At 40.7% G+C, this 18,893-nt stretch overlaps 1 protein-coding gene across 2 annotated transcripts in view; it reads left to right on the top strand.

Annotated features, from left to right (window-relative positions):
* Nucleotides 1-18,893, top strand: part of ZBTB20 (zinc finger and BTB domain containing 20) — an 80,398-nt gene that overhangs the window by 34,386 nt on the left and 27,119 nt on the right. For both annotated transcript variants that reach the window (XR_013482960.1, XM_021007180.2), the window contains exon 2: nucleotides 2,977-4,593. Coding sequence is in view for 1 of the 2 variants with exons in the window: in XM_021007180.2 (XP_020862839.1) it covers nucleotides 2,997-4,593 (1,597 nt within the window). In the remaining variant the exon portion in view is untranslated. The remainder of the gene's footprint in view (nucleotides 1-2,976; nucleotides 4,594-18,893) is intronic.

The raw sequence follows: 18,893 nt of genomic DNA, 5'->3' as shown, positions 1-18,893 counted from the left end.
ACTTAACCATGTTTGCCTCAGTTCCACATCTGTAACATGAGCTGGAGAAGGAAATGGCAAAACACTCCAGTATCTCTGCCAAGAAAACCCCAAATGGGGTTGTGACAAATCAAACACAACTCAAATGACTGAACAACAGCTTCTGATTCAAAATCCAATAATCTGTCTTCTACTCCATGACATGGAAGTCAGTCTAACATGAAGAGGTAAACAGGAAAGAGAAATCATAGGAGACTTATTAAGGTTGAACTGTTTACATTCCTGCATGGAAAGATGATATTTATAACTCATGAGACCTTTGTCAGTGTTAGGGTAGTTGGTGGGAAAAAATTATATGTATGTATATATAGATATATAGATATAGATAGATAGATAGATAGATAGATAGATAGATAGATAGATAGATAGATAGATAGATAGATGATAGATGGTGCAGGGTGACATGAAGATGAAGGGATCATATCTGGAGAATAAAATTAAGGGGTGAGAGAGGATTATACTGGGAGAAGGAGAAAGGAAGAGGTAGAATAGAGTAAATTATCTCACACACACAAAAAAAAAACCCAGAAAAGGAAGTCAGTCTACTTCTATATCTTGCCCAGAGTCACATAGCTAGTAAGTGTCAAGTGTCTCAGGCTGGATTTGAAGTCAGGTCCTCCTGACTCCAAGGCTCCATCTACTGCGCTACCTAGCTGCCCCTGCTGATTTTTTTTAAATAGGAAAACATGGTTAATTTATACACAAGATTATTACCTCTCTGGTCCCTTTTATCTGAATCAGCCAGTGTTTTCAGAAGGCAAACTGGTGGTGGCCTCTGATAGTATTACTGTGTCTGATCAGAAACACAAATGGACGTCATCTATATGACATGCAACTATCAAAACGATTTTCATAGTGCACGGGTATAACCACTCTCTGATCACTGCATTCCATTGGCTCTCTGTTACTTCTAGGATCAAATACAAATTCCTCAGTTTGGAATTTAAAGGCTTTCACAACCCAGCTCCTTATTAAACATTATTCCCCACTTGGAATGTAATCTTTTCTCATCCTGACCTCTTAAGACTCCTAGTTTCCTTCAAAGCTCAGCTCTAGTACCTCCTTCTCCATGAAGCCTTTCCAGAATCCCCCAGCTACTAGTGTGACACCCCACCCCAACAGCAACAGAAATAATATAGCTGGGGCTACTCAGAGATAAGGATTAATGATCTCGGAACAATAGAAGGTCAGTGTGTGTACATGTGTATGTATGTGTTTCTGAAGTAGTAGCTAGAGCAAGACTGATGTGCAGAACCATGTAATGAAAGTTTAGTATACAGGCAAGTGAACCAGAGAAGAGGAGAGGGTACAGGAAAATATGGAACAGTCTAGAAACAAGAGATTGTGTAGGAGAGGTGGAAAGGTGGAAGAGTGGAATTTCAAAGTCACTTAACCCCGATTGCCTCATCAAAAAAATAAAAATGAGAAAAAAATCAGCAGCTTCCCCAAGATCACTAGTTTTGTTTCCAGTCCCCTCTCTCCACTGCCATCATCCAGGGATGAACAACATGTGGAGCAATATGGCTCAGGCCTTCATCCTCTCTCATCTGGATTTTTACAAGAGCCTCCTATTTTGTCTCCCTGCCTCACGTCTCTCCCCATTCCAATCCATGGTCTATACAGCTGCCAAAGTAGTTTTCCTAAAGCCAGTTGTGATCATGTCACTCTTCCCTACCCCTCACTCAGTAAAACATCAGTGGCTCTCCATCATTTCTTAGATAAATGGCATTTAAAGCACATTCCTACATCTCCAGCCATCTTCCACATGACTCCACTCCACACACTCTATAGGACAGCCAGCCACACCAGCCTACGTGCTGCTCCTCACACTCAATGTTCATCTCTCATCTCCTTCTGCTTCTGGCTGCCCTTGGAAGTGTTACGGAACACATGCAGCCCATGAGACACTTGTTTGACACCTCTGTGGTAAACAATTAATAAGTGGTTTTTCATTGAGTAATCATTAGCATAATTGTGATAACAAAACCACTTCCCAGGGTCAGGATTGCTGTTCTGTGACCTTTTAGGCACCCATTTCCCAGTAGGCTTCAGAGAATTTAAACTACTCCTTGTACACTCACTGTGAAAAACCTTGTATGAGGCATTAGAGATGGCAGGCATATGTAGATATGGAATGGAAGCAGAGGAATGTCACTTTCTTGAGTTAATTAAAGCTGGCTTGCATCTATAACCCATTCTTCAACTGAGAAACGTTTAGTTAACCTAATGGTGAATTTCATTTTCTCAGGGATTTTGCATAGATGGTAGGGAGGGGTTTGCTCATTTAATTAAATGAATACATGAGATGTTTGAAAGTTTTAGCTATTAGATTCATTTTTGTCTGTGAGTAAAACAAAGAGATGGGAAACCTTTTGTCAGCTCGGAGGAGCATAGGGATTTAACCAAGTTCAGGGACTGACCAACTCTACAGAGGCTTTAGGAATGGGCTGAAAATTCATTAGTTAATAGTTTGCTTTCAGTATCTCTTGAGTAGAGGTTGAATGAGTTTAGTAAGTATGCTAACTAAATAACATATCTAGTTGTACTTCAACTGGCATCCTTCTCTCAAAAGCTTTAGGCTTTTGAGTGGCTCCTGCCTGGAACCAGACCCTCATGGGGAATGTAAACATGAAGAGGGGGTGGATGAGGACTACAGCTATTATGCCAGAATATGGACTCTGCATCCAAAATAACTATGATTCTGGTTAGCCCAGAAGTCTAGGCAACATTCAAGCTCTTGACATAATGGGTTACCTTTCCTATGCTCTGTGAGGTCCACAAAAGCATGTCCAGGTCATTGCTTCTTTATCCCCAGTTATGCCACTTGCATGGCCGTGGGTAGAGTAAGCATTACCCCAAATCTAGAGGCTGAACAAGAAAGAGATCCAAGTCAGCTCTAATAAATGCCTTTATCTTGTTTGTTTTGCTTTGCTACAGGTGACATCAGTTGCAAGGGGATGACCGAGCGCATTCACAGCATCAACCTTCACAACTTCAGCAATTCCGTGCTCGAGACCCTCAACGAGCAGCGCAACCGTGGCCACTTCTGTGACGTGACGGTCCGTATCCACGGGAGCATGCTGCGTGCCCACCGTTGTGTGCTGGCCGCTGGCAGCCCCTTCTTCCAGGATAAGCTGTTGCTGGGCTATAGTGACATTGAGATCCCCTCGGTGGTGTCGGTCCAGTCTGTACAAAAACTCATTGATTTCATGTACAGTGGGGTGCTCCGGGTCTCCCAGTCAGAAGCCCTGCAGATCCTCACAGCTGCCAGCATCCTCCAGATCAAGACCGTGATCGATGAGTGCACGCGGATTGTGTCACAGAACGTTGGTGATGTCTACCCAGTGATTCAGGACTCTGGCCAGGAGACCCCCAGGGGGACCCCTGAATCAGGCACCTCGGGGCAGAGCAGCGACACAGAATCTGGCTACCTACAAAGTCATTCCCAGCACAGTGTGGACAGGATCTACTCAGCCCTCTATGCGTGCTCCATGCAGAATGGCAGTGGGGAGCGCTCCTTCTACAGTGGGGCCGTGGTTAGCCACCATGAAACGGCCCTTGGGCTGCCGAGAGATCACCACATGGAAGACCCCAGCTGGATCACCCGGATCCATGAACGCTCACAACAGATGGAGCGGTATCTTTCCACCACTCCAGAGACCACCCACTGCCGAAAGCAACCTCGCCCTGTCCGGATCCAGACCCTGGTGGGGAACATCCACATTAAGCAGGAGATGGAGGATGACTATGACTACTATGGCCAGCAGAGGGTGCAGATCCTGGAACGCAACGAGTCTGAGGAGTGCACAGAAGACACGGATCAGGCCGAAGGCACCGAGAGCGAGCCCAAGGGGGAGAGCTTCGACTCAGGGGTCAGCTCCTCCATTGGCACAGAACCTGACTCTGTTGAACAGCAGTTCATGGCTGGGATTGGCCGAGAGGGTCAACCAGAGCCTTCTCAGACGGAGCCAACTGATCTCCCCACAGAAGGAGGCCAACAGCAGCAGCAGCAGCAGCAGCAGCAGCACCTAGATGCCAACTCCTCTTCCCCAGAGAGGAGCAATGATGTGGAGATGGACAGTACCGTGCTCACGGTTAGCAACAGCACTGAGAAAGGAGTCTTGCAGCCTTCGGTCAACACGTCGATTGCCCAGCCATTGCCAAGTACCCAGCTCTATCTACGCCAGACAGAAACCCTCACCAGCAACCTGAGGATGCCCCTGACCTTGACCAGCAACACACAGGTCATTGGCACAGCCGGCAACACTTATCTGCCAGCCCTCTTCACTACACAGACCGCAGGCAGTGGCCCCAAGCCTTTCCTCTTCAGCCTGCCCCAGCCCTTAGCAGGCCAGCAGACCCAGTTTGTGACAGTGTCCCAGCCTGGCCTTTCAACTTTTACTGCCCAGCTGCCAGCCCCACAGCCCCTGGCCCCATCTGCAGGCCACAGCACAGCCAGTGGGCAGGGGGAAAAAAAGCCTTACGAGTGCACTCTCTGCAACAAGACTTTCACAGCCAAACAGAACTACGTTAAGCACATGTTTGTACACACAGGTGAGTGGCGGCCCTGCAGGGACTCACCCAGCTGAGGTGGGAGACAGACAAGGGAGGGGGAGGGTGGAGGTCTTAGAGGTTAAAGAACAATCATTATTCTGACCAGACCCAAGGTATCCTCCCAAGCCCTCTTCATTCTGGATCACCTGTGCAGAGGACCTGATTATCTGTGCTGCTTACTGGCCACTCTGCCCTGGAAAGGCAGTAATACAATCCATTTTTGATGGAACCTTTTAAGAAGAGGTTGGAATGATCAGGCATAGTTGTCCCTTAGATATATTGTGTTTCCTAGAGTACAAAAGAGTGATTCTTTAATGTGCTTCTTCCTTAGGAAATTGTGACTCCAAAGTTAACTGTGCACATCTAGGCACAAAGGTTAGCCACCAGTATAGTATGGCCTTAGGAAGCTGTCAGTTTTTACATGTTTAGAAATATTTATCCCTGATGGTGACAATTGGTCATGAATTTCCTTTTATCAAAGTCAAGCTTTGGGGTTAAGTCATTAACTCCAGAAGATTCCTGTTAAAATACAAATATGAGAGGGATAACACATCTGTGTCGATACAAATGAGCACAAATTAGTTTAAATTAACTAGCTATAACCTAGCAGGACTCTAAGGGATCAGCTACAAAACAGGTAAGTTTTAAATGGTGATGGTGGTTGATAGGGATGAGTTATGGAGGGAGAGGTGATGGAAAGTCTGGATGCACAGGCCCCGTGAGGAGAACACTGCGTACCTTGGAAGAGAGTCCTAAATGTCAAAGTGAAAACTGAAATGAATGGAAGGCTCATAACTGAGGAAGAACTTCGCAGCTTTGTTAGTAGTTACTCCTGTGTGGCTTGTTAATGCGTGCAAGTGTAATCACATAAAAAAAACATTCAAGTAGACCATGCAAGCACCAGAGTCAAAGTACACTTGAAGCATTCAGTGCGGCTCACCTTTCCCTTTCAGTCCCCCCACCCCCACCTCTTACCCCCTCCCCAGTCCCTAGCAGGCCAGGAGACTCAAAATCCCTGGTACTTGTGAGGATACACGAACTCTGGTTGTAATTTCAACCAGGCCCAGAAAAATAGGCTTGTTCATTACCAGCTGTTGCCACATAAGGCAATGCATGATGTAGCTGTTTTGCATATCACGACATTACTTGGGAAAGAAAGTGTCTCTCTTAACGCAATTTAGTTTCAAATGAAGCAATTTCACAGATAACCCCCTTTGTTACATTCTATATTAACTCTAAAGGATTTTTTCTACTGGCCTAGGAAAATCAATTCATAATCTCTTGGGACCACATTTTCAAAATAACCACTAACCCGTCACCCACAAAGTTCTAGTGTCCTACTGAAAACCAGCCTCTTGGTCTTTTCTCATGTTTCTCCAATGCAGATTCTTTGGTTAACCCCAAATGACCATACATTTGCTCATACAAAATCTAGGATTACTTTGCAAATTTGCATGTTGGATATAAAGGCTAGCAGTCAGTTCATAACATCAAGCTCCAGTAATTATGAGTGAAAGAAATTGTATTGTTCGCCTGAGACTCTCTGTTGTTCTAGTGACTCTCAAAATGTTTTCCACAAGTATCTGTTGAACTGTGAAAGATCATCCAGGTGGTCTTCAGTGTGGACTCTTGGGTCCTAATGTTTCCAATAAGGCCACAGTTATTGAATAATAATTTATTATCTCCCTCAAAAGAATAGAAAGAAATAGGAAGAAACAGCAGCATCCCATTCATTCTGGAATTACTTATAGGGAGAGACTGAAATGGGATGGTATAAATGGCCTGTCAGCTGTTTTGCCTTACCATAAGAGTTCATTATCTTTATTAAAGAAAAAAAAAAGGAAACTCTTCATCTAAATCTTCAAAAGCCAAAATAGAAAGGATACATCTAGGTTCCCTTGTCTTACCTCAACTGTAACACCCATCACAGTTCTCTCTACTCCCCGGAAAAAGTCAGTCAGTAAACATTTATTAAATGCCTACTGTATGCCAGGCATTATGTTAAGTGCCGGGGATACAAAGAAAGGTAAAAAGCAGTGGCTGCTTTCAAAGAGCTCAGAATATAATAGGGAGGAGTAAAGGGGATAGGATCCCATCACTGTAAAGAAACCCGGAAGGAGTGACCAAAAAACCTAAGACATCCAATATTTGCTATGAAAAGGTTACAAAAAAGCAATGAGGCGAATTCTGTATGTGGCTTATAGAGTCTCTTTCATTATTTTATCATCACATGTATCACATATTATCTAATGCAAAGATAATTAATCATTGTTAGTAATAATAAGCTCAGTTTATTAATTGCTATTTGACAACAGGTGCTTTATAAACATTATGTCATTTGATCACAATAATAACCCCATAAAGTAGGTACCAGCAGTATTATCATTCCCATTTTCCAGATGAGGAAACTAACCCACAGATAAATTTAGTGACTTGCCCAAGATCATCTCTTTGGCAGCCTGGACTCATGACTCCAGTAAGAGAGCTCATTCCATGAGTCTGTGCTGTCTTTTTCAATTATTAAAAATTCAGATATCCTGAAATATTGCAAGACTGAATCCAAACGAGAATTCTACAATCTAATAAAAATTGTTGATGGCTCCTATGTGGAGGAATCACACATATTTCTCAAAAGGAAGAGCTTAGCACACATAGGAAATGCATCCTAGCAATTCAAGCTTGGAGCTTTGAAGTAAAAAAAAATGCACATTTAAAACCACACTCTATATGCATTGTCTTTCTTTGCTCTACCTCTTCTCTGTGTCTAGACTTTTGATGTCTCTTTTCCTTCTCCACCTCCTTGCCAGATACAGCTAGTTGTTCAAGATACCAATATTGAGATAGGGAGAGAGGGAGGAAACCAGCATTTATTAAGTGCCTACTATGTGCCAGGTACTATGCTAAGCTCTTTACAAATATTATCTCAAATTGAATCAGATCAGATGAGATCCTCACAGCAATTCTGGGAGGTAGGTTATTGTTTTTTATTGTAACATTTTTATTATTTCCATAATTATTATTAGTATTATTATCCTCATTTTACAGTTGAGGAAATTGAGGCAGATAGAAATTAAGTGACTTGCTTAGGGACATACAGTTGGTAAGTGTCCAAGAATGGATTTGAACCCAGGTCTTTGTGACTCCAGGCCCAGCACTCTATCCCTGAACCATCTAGAAGTAGTGTGATATCCATACTTTGTGAAGTGTTACAGCTAAAATGGATCTTGGGAATCATCTAGTCTCAACACTCTCTTTTTACAGATGAAGAAGCTGAGCCTGAAATTATTAAGTAACTTGCCCAACCAAAGTCACAGAGAATTTAATGAGGTCCAAAATAATGAGGTTTTACTCTAGAATTAAAATGAACTTTAAATGGCATACTCACCATAGTGATGATGATAACATATTGTATATCTTTTCTTCTGTTCAGAAGCCTTTTGGAGTTTCTTGGTTCCTCAAGCTTATATGACACGAATTTGTGACTGATTGTATTAGCTCTTCAGATTTGCCTGGGCTTCCTTTATAACCAAGAATTTTTTTCCTCCTTCTTCTTTTGATATATTTTTATGTTTATTGAATATCTTCCTAGAAAAGAAAAGAAATCCTTTACTAGCCACACTCCATCCATTAGCAGACCACAGTAGGAATCTACTTACTCCCTATAGGCATTTTTCAAGCTCATTCACACTTGGCCAGAAAAAACAAGAGTGTAAATAAATCACAATCACAAGAAGTTATTTGGAGATGAGAGATTCAGAGAAGAATCAAAAATAACACAGATTATCCTATCATCCCAACACATTAGGATGACCCAATTTTCTCCACTTTTTCCAGAAAACTGGTGTCACCACTAAAAGAAGAACAGTGTAAACAGTGGAGAAAGAAAATGGAGGGTCTTTTTCTTCTCAAAGGCAGTGTGCCTTCCTGAGGGTATTTTTTTTCCTTTCTTGTCTCCTCCCATACTTCCTCTCCTCCTATCACTGCCAGACACTTCTGGGAGATTTTATATTAGGATTAAAGACTCAGTATTTGCTCTACTTCAGCTTGCAGTCTGTACTATACTATACTTGCAGTCTATACCAGATGTGGGCCAAAGGAGGAATAACAACTAATCTAAGAAAAAAAGGCATCTTTTTTTTTCTGCCATTGTTATCACCATATTCATCCCTAGCTGGATTCAAAAAGATAGAAGGAGGGATAAGGGTAGATAGAAACAAATTGTGCAGATCTTCCACAGGAATGTCAGAGATACAAATTAGCAAAGCACAGAGTCTCACTTGAGCATATGTTAGTCACTGCAATCCCAACTTTAAGAATACCAGATCTCAGACATTTGTCTGTCAAGCCAACAGAAGAGGAAATGGGCGTCAAAAAGGCATATAAAAACATAATCACATAAGCCAAAGTAAAGAATCACAGAATTTAAGAGTTGGAAAGGTCCCCAGTTACCATTTAGTCCAACCTGTACCCAAAAAAGAAACCTTATATCAAATGTCTGTTAAGTGACCATTCACGCTTTCCTTAAAGGCCTCCATTAAAGAGAGCCCACTATTTCTGAGATAGCACATTCATTCCATTTGGGGATCATTCTAATTGAAAGGCTTAATGTAAAGGAAAAACTTAATCAATTTAATATAATGTATAGGATAAATCATGAATCTTATCTCAATTTGGCAAGGGCTCTAAAATCAATATTTTCTTTTGACTGCAGCCCCAAATCTATTAAAGTTTATAATTTGGGTAACACATGTGTCCCATTTATGGACCTCTGAGAGTATGGGTTTATCCTCTCCATGAGAGTTCATGACATGATAACTATCACCTTAGGACACAAATTCTCATTTGGATACACAGTCTTTCAGACCACCCTGGTATACATGTCACATGGGCAAACCAGAAGGAAGGACTGGTCCCCATCTAATCTCAGTTTTTCAAAGTGGTAGCCATACAAATTCATACACCTCTTCAATAAAGAGTCTCCAAAAATTGGCATCCGATGTTGTCATTTAACTGAAATGTGTATATCACCTTCCCTTGTGTGGTATTAAGCTCAGTTGTCCTCTTAACTTGATTTTAGCCCCAAAAATCTGGAGAGAGGACTAGGTTGGAACTAGAGAAGTCAGCTAGGTGGCACTGGGCTAGACCTGGAATCAGGAAGACTCATCTCTGTGAGTTCAAATCCAGCCTGAGACACTTACTAGCTCTGTGACCCTGGGTAAGTCATTTAACCCTGTTTGCTTCAGTTTGTTCACAAATGAGTTGGAGAAGGAAAAGCCAAATACTCCAGGATCTTTACCAAGAAAACCCCAAAAGGGGTCATGAGGAGTCGAACTTGACTGAAAATGACTGAACAATAACAAGAAGAGAAATCAGAGTGGGCCCATAGTCAAAATTCACCCCAGATTTTTGGCAAAGACCATAAATGGTGATGAAACTCCTTATAGAATTCAGATTATCTTTTGACTGTCACAAAGGCTTATATTTTTACTAAAATGCAGAGTTCACAGAGAGACACCATCATGAAACTTAAGCCTTGCATACTGGTCCAGACCACTTACACAGTAGTGCTAAGTGGGATCTCTAATGATAATTTTCTTTTCTGTGCCCCATTTAAACCAGACCCAAATAGGGTTGCCAAATTTTTTTTAAAAAGAAGAAGAAAAGAGAGCCGTTGAAGTATTTGTTTGTTTTTAATGCTCAGAAAAGAACAGGAAAAGGCCAGAAAGAATCACAGACAAGCAGGACAACTTTGAAAGTTATGTGTATAATTTATTATATGCTTTTTTAAAAAAGCAAGCACTATATAATAGAGATTTACAGTTTCATGCTAAGGCTTCTAATTCAGTTCAATTAAACATTAAATATCTGAGATTAAAAATTTTTTTCAATAATTCAGTGGTCAGCTTACATGTTCTAATTTATTGCAAGGCTTGCCTTCCCAAAATCTCCATGTAGAAGACTAGACACCAAAGAAAAATAGAGAAAACAAAATTATTTATGTCCATTTAATATTAATGTTGTCCATTGAAAAGAGAATTAGATGTAGACTCAGAAGGCCTGGATTCAAGTCTTTGCTCTGCTTCTTAATAACCTGTGTAAACTTGACAAGCCATGTAACCTCCCTAATCCTGTTTTCTAGTCTATGAGAGCGTGAGGATCAAATTAGACAGTCTCTGAGCTCTAAGTCTATCATCTTGTAAATACGGAATTCTTTGGACAAGTCACTTAACTGACCAAGCATCCATTTCCTTCTATGCAAGATGAAGCATTGAACTTCATGACCCAAGGTCCCTTTCTAGTTCTGAGATCCCTGCAGTATTCACACATGCTTCCTGGTATTGTAGTTAGTTGTATATAGCTTATCTCCTCAACTAGATTGTAAGTTCCCTGAGGGAAAGAAATGGGATTTATACCTCTTTGTATCCCTCAGAGCACTTGTTTCTTGAACAGAGTAAGGACCCAATAAATATTTGTTGATAGGAAAGAAAGGAGGAAGGAGGAAAAGAGGACCAAATGCTACATTGATGCAGTTCATTCACTTCCAAAGAAGTGAGACATTTCCTCCCTCAGAGTCGTATGTTCAGTGTAGGCTAGAACCAGTTAAGAGTAACATATGCCTTGCATATTTGTATATACAAATATGCATATTTGTATATTCCAAGGAGCTAAACATATTTTAGATATTTCATCTCATTAGCTCCTTACCTAGCTGTGTAATTGGGAAATAACAAGTAATGGTAAGTGATAAGTTGCTATTCAAGACTGATGTAACTCTGCCACCAGATCTTTTCAGGTGAATCCTCATAGTGTCAGTTTGGGGAAAAATTTAAATTTTAGCGACAGCCTAAGCCTCAAAATGCAAGAATGCTATGAAAATGTTGATATACTTAGCCGTGGGGATTTCGCTAAAGACATTATATGTAAATCCATTACACCTTCCTTTGTAGCTTGTGCTTTTTTCAGCTAGACAGCATATTACACAGATATCCATATTGCCACTATTTTCTTGATAAACAAAAGAATGTCTTTGTAAGATATAGAATTTTTGCTTTCCTTGCATTTATAACATCACTAACCAGATGGTAAGACACTCACCTGTGGAAAGCTCCAATTCGACATAACAGAGAAGGACAGTCAATAATGAGAGCTTAAGATCGTAGATTTAGAGTTGGAGGGGACCTTAGAGGCCATCTGGTCCAGCTTTCTTGTTTTACAGATGAGGAAACTAAGGCTCAGAGAGGTTAAATGACTTGCTCGAGGTCACAGAGGTAGCACCTGAGGCAGGATTTGAACCTGGGTCCCCTGACCAAATCTTAGAGTACTCCTTAGAGTAGGAGGAGGAACATTCTCCTAATGTCCTTTCATGTCTAGCTAGAGCTCTCCTTCTCCAATTAGCTTAAATCTCCATGTCCATGTTCCAAAACCCAAAATGCAGAGAGGTAAAAGTGCCGACTACGGCAAAGCTAGTTTGGCTTTTGATGTTGATAGAACTTCTTGTTGTTGAATTGTTTCAGTCATGTGCAACTCTTCATGACCCTGTTTTTGGAAAAGATACTAGAGTGGTTTACCATTTATTTTTCCAGCTCATTTTAAATATGAAGAAATTGAGGCAAACAGGGTTAAGTGACTTACTCAGGGTCACACAGCTAGTAAGTGTCTGAGGCCAGATTTGAACTCATGAAGATGAGTCTTCCTGACTCCCAGGGCCTGGCCCTCTATCCATTGCACCACCAAGCCTGCACATTTCCCAGGCTTACATAAAGGGAAGTACCTGCCATAGGGCAATACTGATCCGATATTTTTTAAAATCTGTTTCCCATTCCTGTCTTTTAGTAGAAATGGGAGGAAAGAGATAGCAAAGATAAGCAAGGGTGAAAAATGTGGTAAGAAAAGCTAATTGTCATAGAGCTAGATAGAACTGGAGGCAAAGGTTTGAGTCTGTTTGTTTTTCCTGAGTTGCTATCTCTTCTTAATGAGATCATGAAATACTAATGAATTAATTTTTTAAAAAACATTCCTGAAAAGAAAAGAAAATAAAAAGATATTCCTACTATTGGTAACCATCATATTGGTCTGAATATAGGTTGTACCCCTAAAATAAGATCTCTTTGACAAGAAAAGAATATGGCAGAAATACACTGAAAAATATCAGCAATTATAGGCTGCACTCAAGTTTTATAAAATATAAATGGGGGAGTGGAATAAAGCCTATATTCAGACCAAAAGAATATTTATAATAGAAACAAGCCCTTTTTTCCATCTGCTTAAGTGATCACTTTGCCTGTTCGTCCAAGAAGCTTTGATGGCTCAGCAATAAGGTCTGTTAATAACTTCTTAGCTATTTCAATGGATCCATGGCCTTATTAATGTGCACACTCCCTCCACCAGTGCAAAGGATAACCCTGCCACACTTTCTGATTTCATGCAATTCTTTCCACCTACCTCTGAAAATTTTCATGGAGCCTCCACCAAACTTCCAGGAGGTACTTGCTCTCTTCTTTTCTTATCTCTGGGGTGACATTGTAGGATTCAGACTTTCCTTATGTGATTCTCACTGTCAGAACTTCACAATAATAGTGGTGCAATAAGACAGTGCTTCAAAGAGTTATGATTTCATCAGCATGGGTCTGCTTCCATCATAGCAGATAGGAACAGAGCTCTCTAAGGTACTGTGGCTAAGAAAATTCACCCTTCTGCAGCCAAACTGGTGATGAGCCTCTCTTCCCTTTGCTGGGCTGGTCCTCAGGTGAAATACAGTCATTTTATTGCTGGATCCATATTCAAAAGTTCTCTACCTTGGTAAAAGCCTGATAGGGTTTACATTTCAATGGCCTTTGAGAACTCAGGGATACCTCCATACCACATTATGGAATCAGAGATGGGCTTTGGTTGTGGAATAATATAATTATATAAATAATGGTGTCATTATATTATTATAACCATTATGATATGGTAGTAATATAATAAAAATGGTATAGTTCTCTTCATGAACATGCCACCTTTGTGGCAGGTAGGTGGCACCATTGATAGAGTCAGAAAGACCCAAGTTCAAATGTGACCTCATGTACTTACTAGATGAGTGATTACCCTGGGCAAGTCACTTAACCTTTGTTTGCTTTGGCCTTCTCAATTATAAAATGGGGATTATAATAATAGCATCTGACATGGTTGTTTTGAGATCACATTTGTAAAGCACTTAGCACAGTGCCAGGCACACAGTAAGCACTTAATATATGCTTCTTTCCTTCCATATATTAACACTGTCAGCTGTTTGACTCTTAAGTTTTAGAACCAGCACAGAAAATAGCATGTTAAAGGTGAATGGACTTTAAGTTGATCTAATTGATTCTCCTCTTTCCCTTCCCCCCTCCCCTCATTTTACAGTTGAGGATGCTGAGATCTAGTGGAAGAATGTAGGAATTTTGTGCAACAAAAATAGTTAGTTATAAAAATGTAAATAGGAGAAGAGAGATTGACCTTCCATTTAGGATTCGTGTCCCCAAATCCTGTTATAGCCCTTGCCTAAAGCCGTTTAGAAGGCATGTGTGGTGCTATATAAATCACAAAGCAATGCCTTGCATTTATGAAGCACATTTGGCAGACTAGTAGAAAGGGCAAGAAAAGAGTGGCCTGAAGTTCAGAAATTGGGAAAGAGACCTGGATTTTTGCCTTGGTGCTGCTGTTAACTTACTTGGTGACCTTGTAAGACTTCTCTTCCCATCATTTAAACAGAGATAGTAGTGTCTACAGCAGAGGTATCAAACAGTCCACAATACTTCCAGTGCAGCCTGAACCAGATTAAAATGTATTTGGCAAATATTTAACAAAATAAATAAAACTAAAGTAAAACATAGATAGCATTCCTTGCAGTTTAAAACTAAGTCAATATGCAGCCCAGCAGAGATCCCCATGTGGTCCCCATTTCTATGAGTTTGATACTACCAGTTTAAACAACTGTCCTTCCAGAGTCAGAAAGACCTGGGTTCAAGGCTTATCTCTGACACTTATGGGCCATGTGACCCTTGCCAAGCCACTTAACTTTTCAGTGTTCCCAGGCAGTTGCAGAGAAGGTGTTAATATAAATTGATAGAGTAAGTTCCTCTCCAGGAGCCACTACACAAATAAAATTTCACCCCCTCCAAAAACAACTACCTCAACAAATACGGCTCATTAGACCAGCACTTCTTAAACTCTCGGGTCCCACAGTTTTAGAAGCACTGAAGGGGTCTTGAGTGGAAAAAGTTTAAGAAGCCCTACTTTAGAGAACTGCGAGAAAAAGATGAGATAAAATAGACTAAGCTTACTGAGGTTCTTGGAAGAAAATTCTTAAATTCAAGGTATTTTAGATTGCTAAAGGTGTGAGTACTTTAAGCTAATGATGTTGATGATTAATTTTCCTTTGTTTGGGGTTGGGGACACAAAAATGAAGACTTCCCCACGAGAACAAACTAAAAGTCAGAAGTAGGTTCAGGACAGAGTATCAATACCTTGGTAGTTAGACATTGGGGACTGTCCTTACAATTACTTGCTTCTCAAATTTTTAAGCATTTCATTAATGTAGACCATGATTGAAAGGCCATTAGCTTACCTGTACCCCCTACCCTGCTGAGTGTCTCTAAGATAATAGGCCCCTTTGGATCTAAGAGCTATATACAATTCAGAGGAACCCGGCAATAGGTCCACAGTCGGTGCTAGACTTTTTTAAAGCTGAACTCAAGTCGTCATTATCTACATTCAGATTATGGGCACATACCAGGGCCCACTTCCTGTGCTACTGCCCAGACAGCCCTGTGACTACCTTTCCTGACTCATGGCATTCCCTGACTGGCTTTCTCTTCTTTCTTTTACCACCTGTCACCTTATAAAGCCTTAGTCTATTTCCATTCTCATCTAAGTCCCCATTTCCAGCTTCCTCTACAATACTATTTACTCTTAATTGTCCCAGATTAACATAACAACCAACCCAGTAGAAGAGGCCAGGAGACTGAAGGAGACTGTGATTATCCCAAGCATTCTCTTAGACAATCATGTGATGTACCTTAAGGGGCTTGTAGGAAACTCACCTGAAAGAAGTGTTGTTTGTTGAGTTGTGAACACTGAACCCAGCTAATCAGCATCTGGGTGTCATGATCATAAGTGGCTTTGAACTGAAGATTTTAGCCTATGGGAAGCAACAGCAGAAGCAGCTGAGCTAGGCAGTCTCCTCTTCTATCTTTTAATACAAAAAACGTCTTTTATATGTCAATCAAACAGCATAATACTTTATAGCATCCTTTCTAGCTGTCTCACCATTGCTCATTGTTCCAAGATAAGGAATTGAAAAGTGGCTATTTGGAGGGTAAGGAATCAAAGAGGGTGGGGGATAGTGTCTAAATTCATCACTCCCACCCTTCCAACTGCCTTCAAGCTCCTACTTTTTTTTCCATCTATAAGATTTAGATGCCTCCCTGGCGTTGAAGAAATACTCTGAGCATATAATTTGCTGTCCTGTATTATTCATGCTAATGTCCTTCTCCATTAGTATGCATAATTGAGAGTAAACTATATCATGAACTCTCAGTTATTGTATCTGCATGGAGATTATCTACTTTGTGGATTATTTGAAGCAGCCTTTTTAATCCCAGGTTGGCTTTCTCCTAAAACCCAGATCATTTATTGACGGTTTTCTTCCACCAAGAAATGTAGACATATACTAATCTAAGTCAAATGTAATTAGTCTACTATCAAAAAAAAATCACATGACACATTTTAAGGTCAAACCTGAATGTCTTTTGCCTTTTGGATAAACCATACCTCTGCATCCCTCTATCATGCCAAATATTTGATAGAAGACTTATTTTCAAAGTTTAGGTGCTCAATTCTTTGGGCTTTCTCCCCACAGCAAGTCATGAGTGTCTCAAATGTATTTTGTGGTTCTTCATAATACAGCCAACTTAATCTCCCTTTTAGTCATACACCTGGAAAATCATTCTAGCACCATTTTCACATTTCTCCATTATTTTGGACTATGATTAGAAAAGTTCCACTCCCTCCATCCAATGGCTTTTTCAGGTAAATTTTTGTGGGGGGCCTGGACTTGTGATTTTCCTTGGCATAGGAAACTCCTGTCAGTGCAGATGTATACCTGAGGCCAGATTTGAACTTGGGTCTTCCTAACTTCCTAACTCCAGGCCCAACCCTTTATCCCCTGCACCACTCAGTGATCTTTGGTAGTTTTAGGTAAAACATCTTGAGGAAAAGTAAAACTGTCTCTTCCAAAAATACCTGCCTAAGTAGACATGGCTCAAAGTTGCACTATCCCTAACTCTTTAAGCAAGAGATGGTGCTTGGTCACCAAGCTGAAAAAGCACTAAGGTTAGTAGAGCTTTTTAAAGTTCTCAAGCCCATTGAATTTTTTTAAAGACTTCTTTTAACCCTATTTCATTTTAGCTAGTAGAGTTCAGGCTTGTAAACAGGGGGCAGGAGGAAAAGAAATTTGTGGAGATAAAAAGATGAGAGGCCAAAACATTTAGCAGCAGTTGAACTAAAAAAATTAAAGGATGGCTAAAATTGTTTAAAAATTATTTGAATGAGTTCCACCTAGAAACCACCAAATATCTCAGAAAAACAATTAACTTCTTCTTGAAGAAGTCTTTCATTTTTAAAAATTGTCATTTTTACAAAGCATTCTCAAGTTCTCAAAATTCTCAAAAAAAGTTCAGCCATGGAATTTATTCATTAAGAGTGCCTTAGAATATAGGCTGAATTTAAGAGTAAATGTCTTGCCTTTGATGTTTAGAATAGATGGTGGAATTGTATTCCCAGAGGAGTTAACGGAAGACTCAAACATTTAGAAGAAATGCTGGAAGTTGTGAAACTGAAATATCTACTGTGGATGTGCTTCCTGGATAGCTATCATTGGGAAGGATTGTGGACTAAATCATTCCACCCCCATACAATAAACATTTAAGTGGCCACTATATGCCAGACACTGTGCTAAGCAATTATACAATTCATAAAAGCTGCCCACAGAAAGCTTACAAATCAAAAGAGGGAGACCACCTACAAAAGGGGGGTGCGGAGATGGATGGAGGGATGGAGAGGGAAACACCAAGGGCATCTTGTTGTATGGAGCTGAAACCAGGCAAAGCAAAAGATGTAAAGTGGACTGAGTTGAGAGTCCAGTTTCTGCCCTCCATAAAGGAAGGATCTGAGAGGAATTTGATCCTCCCCACTTCAGCCCTCCAAACAGAGAAGAGAAAAGACTGAAAGAGGCTTGAGTAGTAGTGAATTTAGAAGTGATGAACTTATCCTGGAGGGCAGCTTGTTCCATGGAGTTAAAACCAGGCAGGGCAGCAGATGCAAAGTAGAAGTCGTTTAATGTACCTTATCTATCTAGAACATAACTGAAAACCAAGAAGTAAATAAACCTCTGCCCCAGAAGGGGGCCTATAAGCATCCAAAGTCCATGCCAAGCTCATAGGCTTTACTCATGAAAAGTGCACCATACCCTTATTCTTATGTGTAATTCTAACTTGTTTGGTTATTTGATTTCTAAGACCAAAAAAGATTAGAAACATCAGAACGGGAAGGGAAGAGGGAACTCCTGAATATAGAAATGTTGACGGCTTTGAAAAGTGATAGCTAAGGATCCCACAGCCCCATCGTGTGGCCAGAGAGCTGGCCTCAGTCAGGAAGACCTGGGTTAGGATCTTGACTCTACCATATACTGGCTGTGTGAGTCTGGGCAAATCAACCAATTAATCAAGTATTTATTAAGTGTCTGCTGTGATAGATGCTGAAGATCCAAGTGCAAAGAGTAGAAACAACCCCTGGCCACAAGGAGCCACATTTTGATGATGGAAGACAGCAAGTAGAGATGAAAATACAGGTAGCATAAACACACAGTCAATATATATGAATGCATACATGGTTTATTTGACTGCAAGGTGGTGTGGGAGGCAGGGTACTCAGCATTTAAGAAGGGGATCTGGCAAGCTTTCAGGCAAATAAGAGTATTGAGCCTCAGCTTAAAGAGATAGAGGAACTCAATGTGGGAGGGGAGAAGGGAGTGGAGTGCATTGTATATTTGGCATTCAAGTTTCAGAGAACATACTGATCTGCAAGGGTAAAGTTCCTCACCATTGAAATTGAAAGCCCACTTTCAAACCCAACAAGACTAGAAGACTAGCAGGGAGGGAAGAAAGAAGACACAAACTACAGAAAACTGCAGCTATTTCATATCAAGGCAAACAGCCTTACCTGAGAGCTAGGTACTCTGAGTCTCATTTGTATCACCCCTTCAAGCCTAAAAACCTGTG

This window comes from Phascolarctos cinereus, unplaced genomic scaffold (genome assembly GCF_003287225.1).
Source record: "Phascolarctos cinereus isolate Bilbo 61053 unplaced genomic scaffold, phaCin_HiC Scaffold_726;HRSCAF=1367, whole genome shotgun sequence".
Classification (NCBI taxonomy): domain Eukaryota; kingdom Metazoa; phylum Chordata; class Mammalia; order Diprotodontia; family Phascolarctidae; genus Phascolarctos; species Phascolarctos cinereus.
The sequence above is the reverse complement of the archived record's forward strand: the minus strand, read 5'-3'. Positions and strand labels throughout refer to the sequence as shown.